General features: G+C 44.6%; 2 protein-coding genes and 2 long non-coding RNA genes across 12 annotated transcripts; 2 read left to right on the top strand and 2 right to left on the bottom strand.

Annotated features, from left to right (window-relative positions):
* Window positions 1–735: 735 nt before the first annotated feature.
* On the top strand, window positions 736–4,998 carry LOC124197605. Of its 6 annotated transcripts, none has more exons than XR_006876268.1 (12): window positions 736–889; window positions 952–1,057; window positions 1,121–1,209; window positions 1,262–2,278; window positions 2,361–2,502; window positions 2,563–2,870; window positions 2,981–3,108; window positions 3,211–3,530; window positions 3,609–3,873; window positions 3,938–4,054; window positions 4,159–4,479; window positions 4,549–4,998. XR_006876268.1 is itself a non-coding variant. In XM_046593122.1 (4 exons), exon 4 carries the CDS (start codon window positions 1,310–1,312, stop codon window positions 2,222–2,224), a length of 915 nt encoding a protein of 304 aa, XP_046449078.1. In that variant the 5' UTR covers window positions 736–889; window positions 952–1,057; window positions 1,121–1,209; window positions 1,262–1,309; the 3' UTR covers window positions 2,225–2,498. The 6 variants fall into 6 exon arrangements, 1 of the variants encoding a protein (XP_046449078.1); XR_006876269.1 differs by having other exon boundaries at window positions 1,267–2,278; XR_006876270.1 differs by having other exon boundaries at window positions 1,262–2,502; window positions 2,563–3,108; window positions 3,941–4,479.
* Window positions 4,999–7,017: 2,019 nt separating this feature from the next.
* Window positions 7,018–7,431, bottom strand: LOC124198292. The gene is made up of 3 exons (XR_006876543.1): window positions 7,349–7,431; window positions 7,154–7,283; window positions 7,018–7,080 (listed from the first exon to the last, which is right to left on the bottom strand). It is a non-coding gene; the product is annotated as an uncharacterized LOC124198292 (long non-coding RNA).
* Window positions 7,432–8,499: 1,068 nt separating this feature from the next.
* Window positions 8,500–11,931, top strand: LOC124198423. Its single transcript, XM_046594254.1, has one exon. It carries the CDS (start codon window positions 8,500–8,502, stop codon window positions 11,929–11,931), a length of 3,432 nt encoding a protein of 1,143 aa, XP_046450210.1.
* Window positions 11,932–13,068: 1,137 nt separating this feature from the next.
* Window positions 13,069–15,432, bottom strand: LOC124197731. 4 transcript variants are annotated; one of them, XR_006876326.1, is made up of 8 exons: window positions 15,383–15,413; window positions 15,215–15,318; window positions 14,977–15,104; window positions 14,537–14,874; window positions 14,194–14,458; window positions 14,013–14,129; window positions 13,588–13,908; window positions 13,069–13,518 (listed from the first exon to the last, which is right to left on the bottom strand). It is a non-coding gene; the product is annotated as an uncharacterized LOC124197731 (long non-coding RNA). The 4 variants fall into 4 exon arrangements; XR_006876324.1 differs by lacking the exon at window positions 15,383–15,413 and having other exon boundaries at window positions 15,215–15,369; XR_006876327.1 differs by lacking the exon at window positions 15,215–15,318 and having other exon boundaries at window positions 13,377–13,518; window positions 15,383–15,432.
* Window positions 15,433–15,445: the final 13 nt, after the last annotated feature.

Here is a 15,445-nt window from a genome sequence, read left to right on the forward strand (position 1 = left end):
GCGGAATAGTTTTTTTTACGTGCATTTTTTAGTGTCATTGTTGATGAAATTAATTTTTATTTAATGAATCTTTAAATTTAAGTGTGACGTGGAGAGCGTTTCTTGCATGACGTTGCAAATGTTGCTGATTACTTCACCGTGCAGCTGATTTAGACCACATGCCTACAATGAAAGAGACCAAATATCAATTTTAACATAAAAAAAAAAAATATTTTAATGATTTAAAAATTTGGTTGAATCTCTATAACCATAGAAGCGCAGCAGACAATTAGTTTAAAACCATTTCATTCAAAACGGTTAAAGAACCCTTAGTCTCCTGAGTCCTGACAGTCTTGACATACGTATCTGACATAAGACATAAATAAAGAAACACATTGTTTCTGGATTTTAACATATTAAAGTTCTAAATTAATTTCTTAAAATTCAGTCGATCCCTATCCTTGTGTTCAGTTTTCAGAATCATTTTCCAAATCTTTTGCAGGTCGGTGATTTTCAAAGCTCGAATCGAATCCATCTATCTTTTTTTTCGTGTTTGCTACCACCCTATCAGTGATTTTTAAATAAGTTAAAATGTCTTAATTTTTCCTTAAACTCCGATAGCTCTGAAATAAAAGTGAAACAAGCAAACAAGTAAACAACTCATAATTGCTAAATAATAAATAATTTGGCAACGGTTAAAATTTAAAATTCAAATTCAGCCACCAGGGGGACTTCAGCTGTATTGCAAATTTGCAACAGCATTAGAGCTGCACGAGGAAAAAACCGTTAGAAAGTTTCTCGTACTTGTGCCAGGCAGACATCGTCAATCAGAGCTCAAGAATCTTAGTTGAAATTTCGTAAAATTTTAACTTTTTCTACTTAAGAATTGTTTTCTTCTTACTTCAACACGGTAAGCCTCTATTTCCTAATTATTTAGTACAATTACTTACCTAGTTTTGCTAAAATTGGTAGAAGAATCAAGTTCATCTCCCACCATTTTGAAGACTGCTTCCAATTTATCTTCCACATAACTGGGATTTGTTCCTACTGAATATTTGTTTCTTCTAACATCAACAAGGTAAACCTTTTTTCTTTCCTAATTTGGTATAAAAAATAACTTGGTTTTTGTAAAATTTTTTAGGAGAATCAAGTACATTTCCCACTGTATTTGAAGACTGCTTCCAATTGAATCTAGCTGGCATTTGTTTTATTTTTCCATCAAATTAGCAGGTATTTATCGCATGAAATTCTTCATTATACGTGTACTAATTAAATTTCTCAGAACAGTACTGACTACAGAGGGTCTGACCAACCCAAAGCACGGAAGAACATGGGTTCTAAAAGGAAAGCTGATGAAGATGTGACACCTGAATGTCACGAACATGGTAATCCCCCTAAGAAAAGGAAGAATGATGTTGATTCTCTTCTGCTTGAAATTGAAAACCAGAATGTGGCTTACTTGAAGTATTTTGTCGAACAAGTTACTGGCAACTTCCCGTTGAGTGAACAGTGGAGATTAGTATTCATTCCTGCCCTATCTGACACCACTATTTCAGACCAGATCTTTCATATCCTCAAGAAGAAGTACGCAGACATCGACCTCATGAAAAAAGAAGAGAAAACAAAAAATCCAGATTGTATGACTCTACCACAGGACGCTGATACAGAGCAGCTCATTGAAGTACTGGAGCTGGTCGGCGCTGCGTGTGTTTTTTATGGGAACGCTAAAGCTCGAAGATACGGCTGGAGCTGCTGGTATAAAGCCACGAATCTGCGAGAAGGCAATGCCATTCCGAAGTCTACCTTTCTTCAATCTGAAAACCTAAAACTTGCTATGAGGAAAAAACTTGAATTCCAAACTGTTCAAGAATTGGAAGGATTGCTTCGGCAGAGGCGAACGCACTGGGCGACTCAGGCAATCTTCACTTGTCTACGTATATCGAAGAAGTGTGACTGCTATCAGAAAAGATTCGTTGTCTACAATTTGTTCAAATTCGCTCTTCAAGGATGGGGGGACCGCCATGTCCCCCGTCCCCGCGCTTTCGCCATATCCCTCCACCTTTTTGAGCTCTTCGGTAAAACAAAATTTTTGGACGAACTAGTGAAAAATGAAACGAACTTGGAAGATGTCGTACACTCAACGTTCACCGAATTCTTCAACACCCTGAGGGACCCACTGAAGGGGGTTTTTGGGGTCAATGGAGTTGGCGCTGGTTGCCGTTACTTTCCTTATGCGACGTCTTGATATCAGTTTACAATAATAGCTCTGGACTGTAGGGAATCCAAGCTCATATTCGAGGTAACCTTGCAGTCAACATATGTGAGGATTTCTTGATTCGTTAAAATTTTTGCATATCTTCGTTGTGATTCTTGCATGGAAGTCAACCTGCAGAAAGGTCGGCCAGTTTGTCCAGACAGGATGTCTTTCTCGCTTGAAGGTCACGAGAAACATTACGTAAAACTGGCATGCGGTGGTGAAGAGGTTGGGTGAGAATGACACGTGTTTCATCATTATCAAAGCAGGTACAATAGCCGCAAGGGTAAGCTATTTGGTAATCATTTTGATATTGTTTTTTTTTGTAGACCCATCCCCAGCAACGTCTACCTAAAGAAGGAAAGGCCAGTTTGCATTTCAATCGAAGGTCATGGAGATAAAAAAAAAAACGTTTCATGCAGTGGTGTAGAGGTTGGGTGAGAACGGGACGTTTTGCATCATTATCAAGAAGGTAAAATAACCGCAAGGCTTAAGAGGAGGGGTGAGAAAAAGTATAAAAGGCGAGAGAAAAGTTGACAGGGATCAGTCGAGCGAGTATCTTCGACAAGGGAACAGCTGTAGTGTACTTTTTGCCGTCAGCTGCATTCTTCATCGTACTATCAGTTCTCAATCATGGGTAAATTTTCTGTTGTTGTATGGAGTTATGTATCAATTTCTATTTTGTTTTCTCTTTGTTAACATGCCAGATAATGTTGCATATTATTTGTTAAATTATTTATTTTTTAGTCGTACATAATGGCAAGGATTAGGCGAAAGAAATCAGTCGAGTGAACATCTCCGGCACGGTAACAGCAACTGCAGTGCACCATTTGTCACCAACTGCATTCTTCGTCGAATTGCTAGTCAAATCATGGGTAAAAATTTTACATAGAGTTGTGAATCGACTTATTATTTGTTAACATGTTGTAATGTTGTACTTATCATTTGTTATAATGTTCAAATAATTATTTGTCTAGCAAACTATGGCGTCGTGCTGCAGTTGTGTGTTGCATCGTTGATGGCTGGGTCGGCCACTGGTGTACCGATGTCTCCTGGGTATGGCGGCTAACAAATCGAAACGCCGCCACCTTACTACACAAGATATGCCGAGGCCCCCAAGTACTGCACCAAGGCTCCAGATTATTATCCTACTACTTATGCTGCCCTGAGCTACTACACCGAATCCCCACAGTATTATTCTTCCCCGAGCTACAATACCAAAGGGTCGATTACTACACCGATGCTCCGAAGTACTACACCACCAAGACACCGGAGTACTGCACAACTACATACAATGGTTAAATATTCTGTTACTTAGAGTTTTAAATATTCCAATTGCTTTTATCTAAATTTTTTACTCTGATCATTAAAAAAGAGAAAAGGCGAAAGAAAACCGTCGAGTGGTCATCTCCGACACGGCAACAGTAACTGCAGTGCCAAGGCTCAGTATTACACCACAAATTATGTTGCCCCGAGACTCTACCCCAAAGCGCCTGAGTGCTATACCGAGGGCACTAATTTCTACACCACCAAGGCACCGGAGTACTACACTGCAACATACCCTGCTCCAGATTATTACAACGAGGCTCCCCAACACTACACCACCAAGGCACTGGAGTACTACACCACTACATATCATGGTAAACATTCTGTTGTGTGGAGTTTTAATATGGCATTCCAATAAATATACTTTTCGTATGAAAGTAGAGGAAAGGTGAAAGAATTCAGCAGCCGAGTGAGCATCTCCGTTACAGCAACAGGAACTACCGTGCAGTATTTGATCAACTTCATCCTTCTTCGCATTACAAGTTTTAAATAAAGGTAAAAAATTTTCTAAGAGTTTTGAATCAACTCTACTTTTTTCTATTTGTTAATATACCGGTTCCATAATTGATTATTAATGATAAAATTTATTAATTGTCAAGTAAACTATGGCGTCGTGCTGCTGTTGGGCGTTATATCGTTGATGGATGGATCGACCACTGGTGTGCTGATTTCTCCTGGGTATGGCGGGCGTGAATAATCCGTAGCAACCGGTTACTACACTGGGGCCCCCAAATACTACACCACCAAGGCTCCAGAGTATTACACCACAACTTATGCTGCCCCAATGTTACTACGCAGATGCTCCGAAGTATTTTTCTTCCTCGAGCTTCACTACCTTCACCACGCCGCTTACTAATTAACAACGTCAACACCTACTTACTATACGAAGGTCTCCAGTACTACGCCACAAAAGCTCCTGAGTATTAAACTTGAACCTACGATGTTCCAGCTAACTATAATAATGCTCCCATGTATTATTCTGTTCCCAGCTACTACACCGAGGACCTAACTTGTCACACCACTGAAGCGCCCAAGTATTGCACTACAACCTACGTTTCTCCAGCTTACACCACGATGGCAGCGGAGTACTACACCACGATGGCAGCGGAGTACTACACCACGATGGCAGCGGAGTACTACACCACGATGGCAGCGGAGTACTACACCACGATGGCAGCGTGGTGACGAGTCAGAGTGGTGATGATTCTTCAGTATCCTGCGCTGTGACATGTCTGTTTCATATTTTGGAGGTGACTATTGCCTTAGTCGATCTGCATACGGACATGTTCTTGTGTTTTGACGATGTTACAAGGGTAGGTTACGAAAGGAAGTTGTAACTGTTGATTTGGGTAAGTCTTATAAGTAAAAGGCAAGTGGATGAATTTTGTATAAATGAAAGAATTTGAAGTTGAGAAAAATATATTGGAACAATTCCTAAACAAGACTTGGTATCAATCAAAAGACAATGAACAAAAAATTTATAAAAAGAATTGTGTTATATTGTCCCACCTCCACCCACAATTCCACCACATTTTACAATCACATACATACATACATACATACATACACTTAAGCTAACCCGTTGGCTGCCACGCCATACAACCCGTAGGTTGCACTCTACTACTCTACGCGCCACGTCTGAAGGATCCATGACCAAGTGGGACTTGCCATTGCTGACAAGTCCGTGCTGACAAGGGGGGGACTAAGGTGCATTGCCTGAAACAGGCTTGCCTTGCGGCAAATTTTGGGCTTGGCGACTCTCCGACCCCGCGGCTGTAAACCATGAGACCGAACAGCGCGGCCCGTGCATGGGAGAACAAAGGCGTGGCAGTCAACGGGTTAACTTACACTAACACAAACGAAATAATACCAACAATACGATGATCCACGTTGATGACAAGTTTCGGTGTCGTTCGCGATTTCGTTCTCACCAGGAGCAGGGGCAACATCCGACGGAGACAGGTGACGACTGTTAAAGATGAGAAAATCCATCTTCTCGACGTCTCCTCTGCATTACCTGAATAAAGACAAAACAATTCTTATTAAGTGACATGCCAATAAAAGTTACATAATACATATAGGCACATTGATCTGGTTTTTTAGCTCAAAGATTCAAAAATGCAATTTTTTTAACTTAAAATCAAGCTTGCAATATTAAGAACTATACACAGAACAAAGCTCACTTGCTAGTCTAAAAAAAAAAATTCCGGAAGTAGACCGGAAGTAACCACAGCGCCTCAACCATTGAGCTGTCGTCAAATTAAACCACATATTCGTGATCTCCATGAAATTTGGGGTCGATTAGGTGTGATTTAAACGAAATCCAAAATTTGGCCAAAATCGAGAATTTTCCTGAACTATAGTTCAGGAAAATTTTCGAAACCGGAAGTACGAATACGTAAAAAAGATAACATGAACTTTACCACAAATTTTACGAGGATCACGAATATGTGGATCTTTTGCTCCTCAAATGAATATTTACTGAACTACAGACTGAAATGAGCAAACCGGAAGTAGAAAAAAAAAAGCAATTATCGAAAATTTTACAAGTGAGCTTTGTTGCAGGAATAGTAATCGTCAGTTATCACTAAATATTTCAACAAAATAACTGCCAATAAATGTTTAAATGGATGTGCAAAGTAACTAAAACTGACTGTTTTGACAGCTGCAAATTATCAAAAAGCCATCTAGCGCTAGAAAAAAGAAACGTCCAAGTAAAACTTCGTTGGCGCGTAAGAACGGGCCTGATTTTGGAAACTATTACAAAGACAGGGTCTAACGCAACTAGACTATTAGTAGATAACCTACGAAAATAAATCAATTGTTGGGTACCTGGGCATAATCCCGTGGTGAGTGACTGCAGGTGTGTAACAGCGGAAGGAAGCGATCACTGAAGTGGTCCAGAAACTCGCCAAGTCGCCAGTGAAGTACAACAAATTGTGTTTAGAAGCAGTGAAGCTAGATGAGCGTGCGTCGCGAAGATAAGGATGGATAAGAACGTTGATGGAAGTCCCTCTTCCGTCATGGACAAAGGTCAGCATTGGCACAGAATCTCCGTACCAGGACCACACGATTCCATAAAGAAACTGCGGGCTCTCTAAAATAAAATGTTTTACATTAATGAAATATTAAAAAGAATAAAGCATATTAATCTTTACCTTTAGAAGCACACTGCAATTTTCATGAAGAAAAAACCGTAAAAATGGAATTCACAGCAACCAACAGCATTACTCCACATGTTGAGATAAATTTCCTGATGCTCAAGTAAGTGTCATGAAGTATGGCAGTAGCATGGTGATAGGTGGTTCACTTCACAGTCTTCATGTCACTGAAACTCTAAGTGGAAATGGGACAAGGAAATTCTCTACGTTATTTACAAATTTACACAAATTTACCTATGAGAAATAAAACTGTACCTATCTCTTAGCTGGGTTGCCTTCTAAACAGAAGTAAAAACAGCCATAACAACAAACATGCTGTTGCAGGGTACGCCACTGAAATTGCGAGATTCAGAAAAGATCCTATGGATCAAGAATAGCTATGTTACATGAAAATCTGAATTGTAATGGACTGGTAGTAGTAATGGGAAAATACCTTAACTCGGCAGATTTGTATTCCACTATATGTGTGCTTAAAACATGATTTTTAGACAGAATGATGGGTCTTTTGGATGGAAAGTGACTGAGCGCTAAGTCAACTTGTTGGAATGACTGACAGTATGCATCTAATATTTGAAGAAATAAAATTATGCAGTATAAACATTAGGAAACTAGGTAAAGATAAACCTACATATGATACGAAGTTCAATTTGGTAATTGAAATCACAGGAATATGAGTATAAATTTGCAACCAATTATTTCACCTCGTTTCACAATGAAAAAACAACATGAGCGACAGTAGCGACATCTGGTAATGAGTTTTGAATGCTAGTTAGAATTCACTCTCCCACTGACTCACCGATCATACTACACCAGAGCTACTACACCGACCAAACTACACCACCCCTCCTACTACTGCGACATTGGCGAATTTGGACGACATTGGAAGTGAAGTAGAAGTTAGACTGGCGTCCATCATCACCTGGGAATTTCGTCTGTTGAGATCTGCGATTGGCTTCTGGGTGAAATGTGGCAGGGAGAAAATTATTCAGTAGTTCAGCAAATATTCATTCGACGTACAAAATAACCACGAAGAAACTGGCCAGCTGGCAGTTTACGTCGCAGTCGTCCAGATCTTCAACCCGAAGAAAGCAACATTTACAATTATTATATTTCTTTCTTGATCGTCCGTTTGTCCTGTTCAATATATTAATTGCTGTGTGTCGTGAGACGAGAGTTCATTGGTCGATCTCGTCAGATCGTCCGTGGATATTCCCCCCGTTTGTTTGAACTCATTGGTCGATCTCGCCAGATCGTCCGTGATTTCTCCTTTTATCTCCCGCCCGATTGCGTTGGTCGGTTCCGCCGGACCGTCCGCAAAATCCTGTTTCACTCCGTCGTCTTTCGTCAACGCCCTTCCAGTCAGCTGTCACAGTGTCCAGTGTCCAAGTGTCCAGTGTCAGTGTCCAGCTATTCAGCCCGTCATCTGTTTCCGTCTGCTGTTTCTACGTTCCAGTTGTTCCAGCATCACAGTTTGTCCGGCTTCATTGCCCGTCAGCTGACTCTTCACCTCCGCTCAGTTTGTCCGGCTCGTTGGCCCGCGTCAGCTGATTAATTTTCCGCCAGCTTGTCCGCCTTCCGGCCAGTGTCAGCTGGTTTTTTCATCCGTCAGTTTGTCCGGCTCGTTGGCCCGCGTCAACTGACCGGCTCTACTACACCGATCCTACTACACCGACTCTTCTTCACCGACTCTACTACACCGACTCTACTACACCGACTCTTCTACTCCGACTCTACTTCACTGAATCGGGGCAGCCTCTGGCCATCCGTCTTTCCGTCGACATGGAGAAAGCCTGTGGCAACAGTGCCTGCAGAAATACCTTCATCTGCCACAACGACAAGAAGAAGTTTTGCTCCAACCGCTGCTACCCTTCTGTCATTGCCCGTGCGGCTGCTAAACAGGCCAGCAGGAATGGTGCCCTGGCTGGGGCAACTAACTGTGCCTCTTTGGATACTGTGAGGACTACACCTGCTCATACTCCTGCTCCAACCTACTACGAGACGCCTGATGACACCTCTACTCGAAGGACAAGGGACGACTCATGGATCCCATCACCACACTCGGGCTGCTCTCCCCCCACGGCACGCTTTGGCAGGCCCCGTCGGGATCCTGCTCCTTCGGCTAACTTCCCACTGGCAGGCATTGATGCACCACATCCGGCTCTTTTCCCTTCACACGCTAGGCCACAGCCAACGCCTCCAGCGACAAGACGAGCTCCTGCTCCACCTACCATCAATCTGCCAGCATGCGTCTCTCACCAAGGCCCTGTCGTTCCATACCAGCCAATTTCTTCGCCTCACTCTCCTCTCGGGACTTCGCCTACCACGAACTCCGGCGCTTCCAGTCCCTCTCTCGAACTAGGAGTAGACGATCTGGACGGCAGCTTGCCTGACGAAGAAGACGGTCCAACTCCTGCCAACCTCTTCTACGAACACTGGGCTCCCATAATCATGGAGTGCTCCTCCAGGACTGAGCTGGACACGATCGCATCTGATCTCGCTGCCGACTGGCACTCTCGCACTTCGAAAGACGACCCATCTAACAGTGAGGCCTCTAGACCTCCTCGTCCTCCTCGTACGTCACCTCAAAGGTCCAACACGCGTAGGCACCAGTCCAGGCAACAACAGCGAATCCGTCAGAAGAACAATGCCAAGCGATGGGAGGCGGCCAGCAAACTCCAAGCACTCTTCAAAAGATACCCGAAGAGGGCCGTACGCAAGGTTCTGGGCGAGACATCGCAGTGCTACACTGGCTCCATCGAGTCCGCCACACTCTTCCTCAAGGCCACCTATGAGCAGCCTCGCCCTCCGGAAGCGGACATTATGGTAGCGAAAGCGGCGTACGACGCATGCTCTTGGGCCCCTCTGTCCGATGACGACCTCTCCTTGCTCTCACTTCCACCATCGAGCCAGGAGGTCGCACACAAGCTCAAACGGGCCTCCAATACTTCTCCTGGAGCTGACGGCGTTGAATACAAAGACATTCTTCGTCTGGACCCTTTTGGGCGGCTGCTTGAGCTCCTATACGCTGCGGTCTGGCTCTACGGCATTCCTGCCTGTTGGAAATCGGCTCGCACCATCCCGGTATACAAGAAGGGCCCTACTGACGACTACGGCAATTTCAGGCCCATATCGCTGCTTTCCACCATATACAAGCTCTTCTCGAGCTCCATAGCATCCCGCCTTACCGCAGTCGCGTCCGACAATGACTGGTTGTCATTTGAACAGAAGGGCTTCCTTCCTGGGGTCCATGGAATACAAGAACACACCATGCTGCTGGAATCGGCCATCGAACAGGCCAAGCTCAGGAAAAGCCGACTCACCATCTGCTGGCTCGACCTTGCCAACGCCTTTGGCTCGCTCCCCCACGATTTCCTCCATCAACTCTTTCAGAGTCTTCCGATCCCGACAGAGCTCCGTGACATTCTCACTGACATCTACACCAACAGCATCTTCCAGTTTGTTGTCAACAAGGAACTGGTCACCGTTCATCCCACGTCCGGTGTCCGTCAGGGAGATGGACTAAGCTCCATCATCTTCAACCTTGCCGCTGAGCCCCTCATCCGCTGCGCCAAGGATCCTACCAACCAAGGCTTTAATCTCTTCGACTCCCTGCTGAAGGCCACTGCTTACGCGGATGACCTCTCCCTCATTGGATCCTCTCCTGATCAGCTTCAGCCTACTCTTGACGCCATGCTTGCCGTGGCGGCGAAACTCGGGCTCAGGTTCAACGTCGCAAAATGCTCTTTCCTCTCCCTGTCCAAGGGTAAGGCCACCAACTCATCTCTCCTGCACATTCATGGCACCTCTCTTCGCTGCTTGGAGGAAGGAGAGAGCGAGTGCTACTTAGGAGTCCCCATGGGCACTCGTCTAACATTTCGACCCGTCTGTGATCTGCCCGACAAGCTGATTAAGGTCGCCGATTCTGACTTGGCGCCTTGGCAAAAACTGGAGGTTTACAGAGCCCACCTACTGCCGTCTCTCTCTCATCATCTCGCCACAGGGAGGGTCCTTCGCGGTTTTCTCAATGAGATGGATGCTCGCTGTGCCGAATTCCTCCGTTTCGTTGCCAACGTCCCCCACACTGCTCATAACGGCTTCCTCTATTCTGATCGCAGGGCTGGCGGCTTAGGCGCCTCTCAACTGGCAAAAGATTCGGACATCTGGATCATCGCTCGTGCCACTCAACTCCTCGATAGCAACGATCCGGTTGTCCGCCTCACTGCCAGAGCCCAGCTCAGCCAAAACATCTCCAGGGGATTCGACGGCAATCCACCTGATCCGCTGCCTCTTTCTAACTACCTCTCTGGCTCGTTAGAAGGTGGACTCTATGACACCCGTTTCTACAAGTGCGGCTCCAATACCTGGTCCCGTGCCAGGAAATCAGCACGAAGACTCGAGGTTAGGATCGATGTATCCGGCGATGAATCGACCAAAGTGATCGCCGACGACGTCTCCTGCCTCTCTCTGAAAGCTGTAAGGGGCCTCCGCACAGTCATCCGGAAACGCTGGACAATCTCCCTCACGAATGCCTTGCATCAGGGCAGGGTAGCAAGGGGGCTACTACTTGACCCATCTAACGACGTTGCCCGCCTCTCATCTCATCGGACCTGCCTCTCATTCAACGAGTGGAATCTCATCCACAAGAGCCGCCTCGGCCTGCTTCCGCTCCTCGGTAATCCTGGTTACTCTGCTCCCAACACCAAGTGCAGGAGATGCAAGGTCGATGCCGAGACTACCTCACACGTGACCAGCCATTGCCGCAGTAATCTTCCGGCCATTGGCCGCCGACACGACCTTGTGCTGGCGGAAATTGTGAAAACCATCACCAGGGCCGGCCATGCAGCGACTGTCAACAGAGTCTTCCCTGGCTCAACCCTGAGGCCGGACATAGTCATCTTCTCGACCGACCCACCAACAATAATTGATCTCACCATCACCTTCGACGCTCCTGAGTCCCTCGACGCTGGCCATGCCAGAAAAATAGAGAAATACAGCTGCCTGGGGTTAACTCTCCCCTTCGTTATTGGCGCCTTGGGATCCTGGCTCCCTTCAAACAACGCGGTTGCTGTCGCCCTCAACATCCCCCCGGCTCCTTGGCGCCGCCTCCGGAGGAAGTGCCGTCTGATGGCTATCCAGGGATCTGTCTCCATTATTCATCGCCACATCCGCGGACATGGGGACGACCAGGAAGCCAGTACTCCAGCTCCGTAATGGTTTTGCATGTGATTATATGACATGTATCGCATGAATTTGTTCTCCATCGTTGCATCGTAGTGTATTATATCTCGTTTTTCATCGCTCTGTATACTATTTCCATTGTTCCATCTCTCGTCTAACTTCGCCTAGTCAATTGAAATTCCTCATCGTACATCTACTAATCTTTTATAATGATATGTCTTTGTCACGCCGTCGTGAAATACAGCTCTATGTCTCAGGAAAATTCTCGATTTTGGCCAAATTTTGGATTTCGTTTAAATCACACCTAATCGACCCCAAATTTCATGGAGATCACGAATATGTGGTTTAATTTGACGACAGCTCAATGGTTGAGGCGCTGTGGTTACTTCCGGTCTACTTCCGGAATTTTTTTTTTTAGACTAGCAAGTGAGCTTTGTTCTGTGTATAGTTCTTAATATTGCAAGCTTGATTTTAAGTTAAAAAAATTGCATTTTTGAATCTTTGAGCTAAAAAACCAGATCAATGTGCCTATATGTATTATGTAACTTTTATTGGCATGTCACTTAATAAGAATTGTTTTGTCTTTATTCAGGTAATGCAGAGGAGACGTCGAGAAGATGGATTTTCTCATCTTTAACAGTCGTCACCTGTCTCCGTCGGATGTTGCCCCTGCTCCTGGTGAGAACGAAATCGCGAACGACACCGAGACTTGTCATCAACGTGGATCATCGTATTGTTGGTATTATTTCGTTTGTGTTAGTGTAAGTTAACCCGTTGACTGCCACGCCTTTGTTCTCCCATGCACGGGCCGCGCTGTTCGGTCTCATGGTTTACAGCCGCGGGGTCGGAGAGTCGCCAAGCCCAAAATTTGCCGCAAGGCAAGCCTGTTTCAGGCAATGCACCTTAGTCCCCCCCTTGTCAGCACGGACTTGTCAGCAATGGCAAGTCCCACTTGGTCATGGATCCTTCAGACGTGGCGCGTAGAGTAGTAGAGTGCAACCTACGGGTTGTATGGCGTGGCAGCCAACGGGTTAGCTTAAGTGTATGTATGTATGTATGTATGTATGTGATTGTAAAATGTGGTGGAATTGTGGGTGGAGGTGGGACAATATAACACAATTCTTTTTATAAATTTTTTGTTCATTGTCTTTTGATTGATACCAAGTCTTGTTTAGGAATTGTTCCAATATATTTTTCTCAACTTCAAATTCTTTCATTTATACAAAATTCATCCACTTGCCTTTTACTTATAAGACTTACCCAAATCAACAGTTACAACTTCCTTTCGTAACCTACCCTTGTAACATCGTCAAAACACAAGAACATGTCCGTATGCAGATCGACTAAGGCAATAGTCACCTCCAAAATATGAAACAGACATGTCACAGCGCAGGATACTGAAGAATCATCACCACTCTGACTCATCACCACGCTGCCATCGTGGTGTAGTACTCCGCTGCCATCGTGGTGTAGTACTCCGCTGCCATCGTGGTGTAGTACTCCGCTGCCATCGTGGTGTAGTACTCCGCTGCCATCGTGGTGTAAGCTGGAGAAACGTAGGTTGTAGTGCAATACTTGGGCGCTTCAGTGGTGTGACAAGTTAGGTCCTCGGTGTAGTAGCTGGGAACAGAATAATACATGGGAGCATTATTATAGTTAGCTGGAACATCGTAGGTTCAAGTTTAATACTCAGGAGCTTTTGTGGCGTAGTACTGGAGACCTTCGTATAGTAAGTAGGTGTTGACGTTGTTAATTAGTAAGCGGCGTGGTGAAGGTAGTGAAGCTCGAGGAAGAAAAATACTTCGGAGCATCTGCGTAGTAACATTGGGGCAGCATAAGTTGTGGTGTAATACTCTGGAGCCTTGGTGGTGTAGTATTTGGGGGCCCCAGTGTAGTAACCGGTTGCTACGGATTATTCACGCCCGCCATACCCAGGAGAAATCAGCACACCAGTGGTCGATCCATCCATCAACGATATAACGCCCAACAGCAGCACGACGCCATAGTTTACTTGACAATTAATAAATTTTATCATTAATAATCAATTATGGAACCGGTATATTAACAAATAGAAAAAAGTAGAGTTGATTCAAAACTCTTAGAAAATTTTTTACCTTTATTTAAAACTTGTAATGCGAAGAAGGATGAAGTTGATCAAATACTGCACGGTAGTTCCTGTTGCTGTAACGGAGATGCTCACTCGGCTGCTGAATTCTTTCACCTTTCCTCTACTTTCATACGAAAAGTATATTTATTGGAATGCCATATTAAAACTCCACACAACAGAATGTTTACCATGATATGTAGTGGTGTAGTACTCCAGTGCCTTGGTGGTGTAGTGTTGGGGAGCCTCGTTGTAATAATCTGGAGCAGGGTATGTTGCAGTGTAGTACTCCGGTGCCTTGGTGGTGTAGAAATTAGTGCCCTCGGTATAGCACTCAGGCGCTTTGGGGTAGAGTCTCGGGGCAACATAATTTGTGGTGTAATACTGAGCCTTGGCACTGCAGTTACTGTTGCCGTGTCGGAGATGACCACTCGACGGTTTTCTTTCGCCTTTTCTCTTTTTTAATGATCAGAGTAAAAAATTTAGATAAAAGCAATTGGAATATTTAAAACTCTAAGTAACAGAATATTTAACCATTGTATGTAGTTGTGCAGTACTCCGGTGTCTTGGTGGTGTAGTACTTCGGAGCATCGGTGTAGTAATCGACCCTTTGGTATTGTAGCTCGGGGAAGAATAATACTGTGGGGATTCGGTGTAGTAGCTCAGGGCAGCATAAGTAGTAGGATAATAATCTGGAGCCTTGGTGCAGTACTTGGGGGCCTCGGTGTAGCAACTGGTCGAGCCGTATCTTGTGTAGTAAGGTGGCGGCGTTTCGATTTGTTAGCCGCCATACCCAGGAGACATCGGTACACCAGTGGCCGATCCAGCCATCAACGATGCAACACACAACTGCAGCACGACGCCATAGTTTGCTAGACAAATAATTATTTGAACATTATAACAAATGATAAGTACAACATTACAACATGTTAACAAATAATAAGTCGATTCACAACTCTATGTAAAATTTTTACCCATGATTTGACTAGCAATTCGACGAAGAATGCAGTTGGTGACAAATGGTGCACTGCAGTTGCTGTTACCGTGCCGGAGATGTTCACTCGACTGATTTCTTTCGCCTAATCCTTGCCATTATGTACGACTAAAAAATAAATAATTTAACAAATAATATGCAACATTATCTGGCATGTTAACAAAGAGAAAACAAAATAGAAATTGATACATAACTCCATACAACAACAGAAAATTTACCCATGATTGAGAACTGATAGTACGATGAAGAATGCAGCTGACGGCAAATAGTACACTACAGCTGTTCCCTTGTCGAAGATACTCGCTCGACTGATCCCTGTCAACTTTTCTCTCGCCTTTTATGCGACTTTTTCTCACCCCTCCTCTTAAGCCTTGCGGTTATTTTACCTTCTTGATAATGATGCAAAACGTCCCGTTCTCACCCAACCTCTACACCACTGCATGAAACGT

This window comes from Daphnia pulex, chromosome 7 (assembly GCF_021134715.1).
Source record: "Daphnia pulex isolate KAP4 chromosome 7, ASM2113471v1".
Lineage (NCBI taxonomy): Eukaryota > Metazoa > Arthropoda > Branchiopoda > Diplostraca > Daphniidae > Daphnia > Daphnia pulex.

Coding starts and splice junctions, on each gene's coding strand:
- LOC124198423 (XM_046594254.1), top strand. CDS start 8,500: ATGGAGAAAGCCTGTGGCAACAGTGCCTGCAGAAATACCTTCATCTGC.
- LOC124197605 (XM_046593122.1), top strand. CDS start 1,310: ATGGGTTCTAAAAGGAAAGCTGATGAAGATGTGACACCTGAATGTCAC.